At 52.9% G+C, this 7874-nt stretch overlaps 1 protein-coding gene and 2 non-coding genes across 3 annotated transcripts; all 3 read left to right on the plus strand.

The window, feature by feature from the left end:
• Positions 1–1497: 1497 nt before the first annotated feature.
• RPL13 (ribosomal protein L13) lies at positions 1498–4133 on the plus strand. Its single transcript, XM_049864198.1, has 6 exons — positions 1498–1602; positions 1893–2010; positions 2319–2460; positions 2656–2829; positions 3525–3581; positions 3936–4133. The coding sequence occupies exons 2-6, from the start codon at positions 1907–1909 to the stop codon at positions 4092–4094; spliced, it is 636 nt and encodes a 211-aa protein (XP_049720155.1). The 5' UTR covers positions 1498–1602; positions 1893–1906; the 3' UTR covers positions 4095–4133.
• Positions 2054–2128, plus strand: LOC126065229 (small nucleolar RNA MBII-202). The gene has a single exon (XR_007514775.1). It is a non-coding gene; the product is annotated as a small nucleolar RNA MBII-202 (small nucleolar RNA).
• On the plus strand, positions 2519–2603 carry LOC126065227 (small nucleolar RNA MBII-202). Its single transcript, XR_007514774.1, has one exon. It is a non-coding gene; the product is annotated as a small nucleolar RNA MBII-202 (small nucleolar RNA).
• Positions 4134–7874: the final 3741 nt, after the last annotated feature.

Consider the following 7874-nt stretch of genomic DNA (forward strand, 5'->3'; position numbering starts at 1 on the left):
GGCTTCATAAGGGTACACATCTATTAAGCAGCAGAGCCAGGGTTTGTACTTTCCATGTAGGCTCAATGAATTTGCCTGACAGACCGTCGTAGCTATCGCACGTTTTTGCTCTTTTTACATGTTCCGTTTTCCTGATCATAAACTTGTTATTCAACCTTAGTTTTCTAACACCCACAGGTTTCTCAATAAAGCAGGAAACTTTATCAGCAACTTATTCAGTGCAGGACACAGGCCTTCAAATATCTCATTGAGTGTCACAACTGCCGATAGAGTTTTACGAGCAAGATGCCTGTGAGTGGGGTGAGGGTGGGAAGAAAGAGTTTTGGGGATATAAAGGTGTACTGTTGGATGTTGCCTTGTCCTGGGGGACAGATGAACAGGGTATGTTGACTGGGAACAGGTGACTGGCTACTTAATATTTTTTCACGATGTTTATCTCTGCAAAGGGAGTTAGCTTGCACAGTGAATGAGAGTATGGCCTTTGGAATTGCTCACTTAGATTTTTACTACCAGTCCCCCTTACTACTAGTTGCATGGCCTCAGATAAGTTACCTAATACCTTTGCCAAGTTGCCTCATTTGGAAAGTGGGGTCAACGGCCAACAGTAGCCCCTACGACATGAGGTGGATGTGAGGAGTAAATGTTAAAGTGTGTAAGTACTGTTCTGCGTGCCTAGCGTATAGTAATTAGTAAGTATTGATTTTGCTTTAAAAAGGGGCCGTGAATGTTCCAAATGGATGGGAGGGGAAATAGACTGCAACGAGAATCCACATTTCCTTAAAGCCTGCCTGCCTTTGCGCCCCTCAACCACCGTGTCCCATAAACATGCAAAACAGTGAAATTCCCAGAATCCTAACCGTGAGTTCCCTGAGTTCAAACCGCCACTTTTTCCCTTTATCTCCTACGATGGCTGCACTTTTATTCGCGTAATTAACTTTACAAATGCAGGAATCGCCCCGTTTTGTTCCGCACACAGGGGGACAGTGGCACGAATTCGCAGGCCTTCGGAGGAGCGGCGGGGCGGCCCAGGGAGGAGACCCCGAGCAGAGATGTAGGGGCGCGGCGGGCGGGGCGGCCAGATGGTGGGCAGCGGCGCCCGGTCCGTCCGGAGCCTGGCTCCTTCCTCTCCGTGGGGACCAGGGCCATAGGCACCCATGACGCCCACCTGGAATGGCATAATCTTGAAGTCCCACTTCTAGAAGGTCTCGCAGCGGCGCGTGGCCACATAGTTCAACCAGCTGGCGCGGAAGATCCGCAGGTGAGGGTCCCAGGCACGACGCATTGCTAACTGGCTGAAGCGCCGTCGGGCGTTCCCGCAGCTGCAAAGAGCAAAGCGACGACAGAAGCCCAGCAGGTCGGCTCGGCAAACAGCCACGCTCCTGGGCTTTCCCAGCCGGACAATCAAGAACCAGCACTGATGCCCAGCTACTGAGGCGGGAGCCATGTTTACAAAGGGTCTTGGGCGCGCGGTGACGTCACTTCCGTCGCTCTTGGCTGCGATGGGTCAGGATGCTTCGGCGCTTCTGATAGGCTAGGCCCACTACATCCCAGGGTGCTTTGCGCCCCCGCTTCCTTTCTGATCGGCCGTTCCGCTTTGAGGAGGTAGGTGGGCTGTAGCGCGTCGCCATCGGGCCCCATCCGATTCCATCCACTGCCATCGGTGTGGGGCCGCTGCTGCTGTGGCCATGGAGGGCCAGACCAAGTGCTCCTGTCTGCCGCAGAGGGCGTCGGGCCGCGGCCTGGCCTTCGGAGGCACCGCCGGGAGCCCGGGGAGGAGACCCCGGCCGAGACCTGGGGGTGCGGCGGGCGGGGCGGCCAGGTGGTGGGCAGCGGCGTCCGGTCCGGCAGGAGCCCGGCCCTTAACCTGGTCCCTCCTTCTCCGTGGGGCCCAGGGCCATAGGCAGCCATGGCGCCCAGCCGGAATGGCATGATCTTGAAGCCTCACTTCCACAAGGACTGGCAGCGGCGTGTGGCCACGTGGTTCAACCAGCCAGCGCGGAAGATCCGCAGGTGAGGGTCCCAGGCGCACGAGCACCGGGGGCACACGGTCACGTGATGACATTCTCCGGAATCGCTGTACTGCTTTGATGAAAAGTCTTTTCCACCTGATGATCGTGGACTTTTTATTCAGAGTTCTGCTGAGCCCTGCTTGAGCTTTTGGGGGTTTTGTCTTAAGGTGGAAGTACTAACACTGCAGTAATGTGGTTGATGGTAAGCAGGAGTTGGGAAGGAACTGATTGGAGTTAATAGCAGGCTTCGACCGAGGGGAGGGCCTCCCTGAGGTGAAGGTAACTGTTGCCTGCTTTCTCTCTCACCAGACGCAAGGCCCGACAAGCCAAAGCACGCCGCATCGCTCCTCGCCCTGCATCCGGACCTATCCGGCCCATAGTTCGGTGTCCCACAGTCCGTTATCACACCAAAGTCCGAGCTGGCAGGGGTTTCAGTTTGGAAGAGCTGAGGGTGAGTGTCCACAAAATTGTATCATTATGAAGTTATCTGTGATGGTAGCTCGTTCACGTGATGACAGTCTCCGGAATCGCTGTACTGCTTTGATGAAAGCTCATTTGAACCCTTTTCCATCTGACGACCGAGCGCTACTGTGCGGGCCTGGAGGCCTGAGAGCCCGTGGAGCTTCACCTTCTGTTTCTGGAGCAGGTGGCTGGTATCCACAAAAAGGTGGCCCGGACCATTGGGATCTCCGTGGACCCGCGGAGGCGGAATAAGTCCACCGAGTCCCTTCAAGCCAACGTGCAGCGGCTGAAGGAGTACCGCTCCAAGCTCATCCTCTTCCCCCGGAAGCCCTCCGCCCCCAAGAAGGGAGACAGCTCTGTGAGTATCCTGTACTGGCACCACTGGGGGGTGGGTAGTATAGCAAGAGGGTGTTACAGGATGCTCAGGGGGCCTGGTCAGGGCCAGTAGAGAGATCCAAATCAAATAAAAAGAAATCTGTGTTTTGTCTGGCTGGGATGAGAAGAAAATGTGTTTTTTTTTACCTTCCAAACTTTAGGCATTTGGGCCTCATATGTGGGTGGTCAAGAGTTGAGTGACTTGTGAAGTTGGCCCCGTAGAATTCTCATTTTCAGCAGTACAACTGCCCAGGCCAACTGCCCTTCTGACTGATCGTTTTCCATTTCTTGGTCACAGTAAAAGCTGTTTGTCTTGGAGTAGTTTGCTTATTTCAGTGGAAGCTCGTGTCAGTCTAAAATGCTTTATGTGGGAAACATATTCTTAGACAGGCCTTGTAGGATAAGGTTAATAACATTTATTGTATGGGAGTTACTGTTATTTCTGAAGTTTCTAGCATTGGGTTGGGGAAAGGCTTTGAGCTCAAGTAGATACTTGGCTCTCACTTGCACCCCAGTTCACATGCCAGGCCGCTGGTTTGCAGGGTGAGATGAGTGTATCTTATCTATTGTGGGTTAAAACGGATATCACACAGCTCACATACCATGTTGACTTGTAGTGGGAGCCTGGATTCCTCAGGGAGACTGAGCCCCAGAATCTTTTTTGTCTTAAATAAACAGGCTGAGGAACTCAAACTGGCCACTCAGCTGACTGGACCGGTGATGCCCATACGAAATGTAAGTGGACAGATTTGTTTGTTCAGTCAGTCCTGCTGCTGTATGTGTAGCAATGCTTGCCTCCAGCTAGGACACTCCAAACAGATCTGAGATGGTTTCTTTAGCTTGTGGTCAGAGTTTCTGTTTTTAATTCTTGATTCTCTTAAAAGCAGTTAGTAAACAGAAACCCACAAATGCAGGGAAACCGTTAGATCCTGTGGAGGGTCATTGTCAGCCCTTTTCTTGGCAGCCTCAGTGTCACCTCGTTGTTGCTTAGGTCCCCCGTGGTGTCCCTCACCGGACTCCAGCAAGCTTGGCCCTTACTTGTTGGGGTGCGGTGGCTCAGCTGATGGCTCCAACTCCACTCTCCTTCAGGTCTACAAGAAGGAGAAAGCCCGGGCCATCACACAGGAAGAGAAAGACTTCAAGGCATTTGCCAGTCTCCGCATGGCCCGCGCCAACGCCCGGCTCTTTGGGATCCGTGCAAAGAGGGCCAAGGAGGCTGCAGAGCAGGATGTGGAGAAGAAAAAGTAAACCTCTGTCAGAGACCTTTAATAAAAGCAGTGAAACACGTGGTGTCTTCAGTGTGTGAGTGGCCAGCTGGGCACTGGGCCTTGAACAGTGCTTCAGCACCATGGGTCCAGGCTGCGCAGGAGATGAAGGGCTTTGGTACAGCCTGGAGATGTGCAGAACGGCAGCTTGCTTTATGGAGAGGTCATTAAGTAACATCACTTTTTTAACCAGAGTAATTTCTAATCTACTTGGCATCCAAGGACTTGGGGTGACCTCAAGGCTGCTGGTATACTGGAGCCACTGGGGGTTGTGTGGGTGGCCAGCTTGTGTCCCAGGCAGGATCACACAATGTGTGAGGTGCTCAGATACTACCTGTCATTGTTCCTCCATCTCAGTAGTGTGGTCACTATGGTCCTAGGAAATGACGTGGGGAACCACAAGCCTGGTGGTGTGAACCTGTCAGGTGGTAGTACAGTAAGTCCCATGGACCCGGCACCTGTCATCTGAGCTGCCACCACCGATTCCCTAAACTCCTTTCTCATTTTGAAGCAAATTACAAGTGGCTTTATATCCTAAAAGAGGGCTGTTAATTACATCCACACAACCTAGGCTTGGCTCTCAGAGCTTTGGGGAGCAATTCCCAAACCTGAGCGGGGCCATTGCCATAGTCTGAATGGCCTCCTGGTGGTGCCGTTTTTCTTCTGGATTCCCTGTGAACTTCAGAGCCATGTTGGCATCAAGCACCCTGGGGAACTGCCTTGGGAAGGTCAAACTGAAATAACAAAACTAGTAACCTCTGGGTGAGGGATGCAACTGGCAAGGGCACTGGCAGGTTCTGCAGGCCAGCCCATGTGTATATCCACAGTTTGGGGGTGGATTGCCTGTTTTCCCCAGGGAGCTAGGGACTTTGGTTCCAACAGAACTCCTGGTCCACCTAACCTTCTGCCATCAGTCCCATGCAGTTCCATACCCCTCTCCATCAGGAATGTTGAGGTAGCGGTGTTGGCACCATCTTACAGGTGGCAGGCTGGTGAGAAAGCAGCAGGAGAGGGGTCTGCAGCCCTGGCTCTGTCACCTAGCCTGTTTCCACATCAGATCCCACAGTGCCAGGGACAGGTTGGTCTCTTGAAAAACATCCCCAGGGGTGGTGCCCCTGGGGCCAGAGACATCAAAACTGGGTTATTGTGAAAGGCCCATAGCAGAAGGAATATCAAAGCTGGTCCAGGAAGCTCCAACCAGGAGCACTTTCCAGTGCCTCTGAGGAGCCCACACACTGGGAGAGAGAGAACGCATGCCAATCAGTGAGGGCACTGAGACACCACCCTGTGGATACCACTCATTCCTGTACCCTGGTTTGTGCCACAGTCTCCCCGCTAGCCCAGCCATTCCGCCTCTTGGCATTTGGCACCTGTGTGCTGCTCCTTGTGTGTGATCTGGGCATAGGTCATGTCACATCTGAATTTACAGGGATTGTGGGTTCCATTCTGGGCTTTGGGGGTGCCAGCTGCATCTGGGGAGCTTACAGTGGGTCCTCCCCAAAGGGAGTCTTGAGATGGCAGATCTTGGAGCCAGAGACCCCAGCTGAGCCCCACCCAGACTCCTGAGCCACAAAAACAGATCATACTGGTGTTTCAGCTAAGTTATAGGGCAGCTTGGTAGGCAACAGTAGCTGACTGATGGCTTCTCCACCCAGCGAACATCCTCCCCACCCCACCCCCGCCCCCCCAGAGTTCTTTCTGATGCTAAGATCACCCTCCCTGGCCCTATATCTTTCACCTCCACTAACCACCACCATATCTTACCTGAGAAACATCCAGGGCTAGGCGGGGCTGGAAGCTGGGGCCAAAGGTTAAAATTCCTTTTGTCTGACCCCACCCTTTCCTGACTTAAAGCTGGTCTCAGGAGTAAGGGTAGGACGGGTTGGGTGGAAGAATTGAATATCCCTGTGACTGGAAGGGGAAACCCTGGTGGCATAGTGGCTAAGTGCTACAGCTGCTAACCAAAGGGTCAGTGGTTCGGATCTGCGAGGCTCTCCTTGGAAACTATGGGGCAGTTCTACTCTGTCCTATAGAGTCACTATGAGTCAGAATTGACTTGACAGCAATGGGTTTGGTTTTCTGGTTTGGTGGCTGAAAGGGTAAATAAACAGCAGCATGGAGCCAGAGAGCTGACTGGGCAACAGCTGTCAACATGAGAATACAGTAAAAATAAAAAGCAGGAGGCATTTTAAAAAGCAAGTGGCATCCCCATTTGCACAGTGTGTTCCACTTGTAAAAGCAACAAATGGAACCATGAGCAAACACAAGCCCCCGAGTTGCCTGGGAGCCGTTTGCAGGGCCAGGTGGCATGAACTGGCCCCTCCTGCACTAAGCAGAGAACCATGCCCTGGTGAACGTCTTCGTCTTCGCTTGTCCAGACTGCCAAACCCTGGATCAGGACAGACACCTCTGGAGAGGGGCTGGGCTTGGCTGGCTTGTTCTGGGCATCATGAGCCTTCAAGAGCAGGAAGCAGTGTAGCCATGTCTGCAGATGCCCCCTGCAGCTTACATCAAGTTTAAAAAATACATAGCAAAAGAGATCCTTGTTACCAACGATGGGCGTTTTTTGAATATTATGTAAAAGCACCCAAACCGGTTGCTGTGGAGAGTGTTGCCTCACAAAGACCCCATGTGTTACAGAGTAAGAACTGTGCTCTGCAGAATTTTCAATGGCTGATTTTTTGAAGTAGATCACCAGGCCTTTCTTCTGAGGTGCCTCTGGGTGGATTCGAACCTCCAACCTTTCAGTTAGCAGCCCATTGACTGTTTGCACCACCCAAGGACTCCTAATATTATGTAAATGTGGGGGGAAAATCTTTAGAAAGCTGGAATTTGAGGGCACTCTGAGGCACACAGCGTCCCCAGGGATGGAGCAATTGTGCAAAGAAATCAGGAGAGTTGAGGGCTGGGAAGTGATGGCAGCAGGGATCTGCTGGGGGGCGGGGTGACTTTTTTCCACTCCTTTTTTAATGGAGGTATAATTTACATGCAAATGAAATTGTCCATTTGAGTTTTGACAAACGCTTCCTGCAGCATTACCACCACTGGTTCCGGTCACGATATTTCAGTGAAAGAGAGTTCCTCTCTAACTTATGGAAACTTATGAACATGCACAAAGACAGAATCATCGGGTGGATTCCTATGCACCTGCCATCCAGAATTTCCAGCATGGGGAGCTTCGCTTGGATGCGATGACAGATGTCAGGAACTGATTGCTGCTGTGTACTGGGGCCCAGTGGGGGCAGGAGCTGGTCACTCAGAACCTGGGGAGCCAGCACCAGTCAGACTCAGAGGTGCTAACGGCCAGCGGAAACCCAGGGATAGGGACCGGATGGTGCTGTTGGTGTGTACCCAGGCAGGCATGTTGACAGCTCTGACGGCCCCTTGGCAGATGCTCCTCACAGTGACTGAGATGAAACAGGGTGGGGTAGGGAGGCACGGTCTCAACTCTGACATGCTTGAAGGGCCTGGGCAGCCAAGGAAGTCTAGGCACTGGGTTCAAGTGGAGCTGGGTGTCCAGATGGGGTCCAGGTCCACCCTCACTGTGTGGCCTCAGCCAGCCCTGGCAGCCCTGAGATGTGGTTTCCTCATTGGCAACGTGATGAGTGTGCCAATGGGCCACCAGAGACATGGGGTGCTCAGAGCAGCTGAACGCCAGGTCCAGCTGAGCAGATGCAGCAGGTGCCGGCACCACAGATGCCACCAATTAAACCTGTCCCAGGGGCTGGGTGCCAAGAAGGAGACGGCTTGTCAGCATCCACGA

This window comes from Elephas maximus, chromosome 21 (assembly GCF_024166365.1).
Source record: "Elephas maximus indicus isolate mEleMax1 chromosome 21, mEleMax1 primary haplotype, whole genome shotgun sequence".
NCBI classification, from domain to species: Eukaryota; Metazoa; Chordata; class Mammalia; order Proboscidea; family Elephantidae; genus Elephas; species Elephas maximus.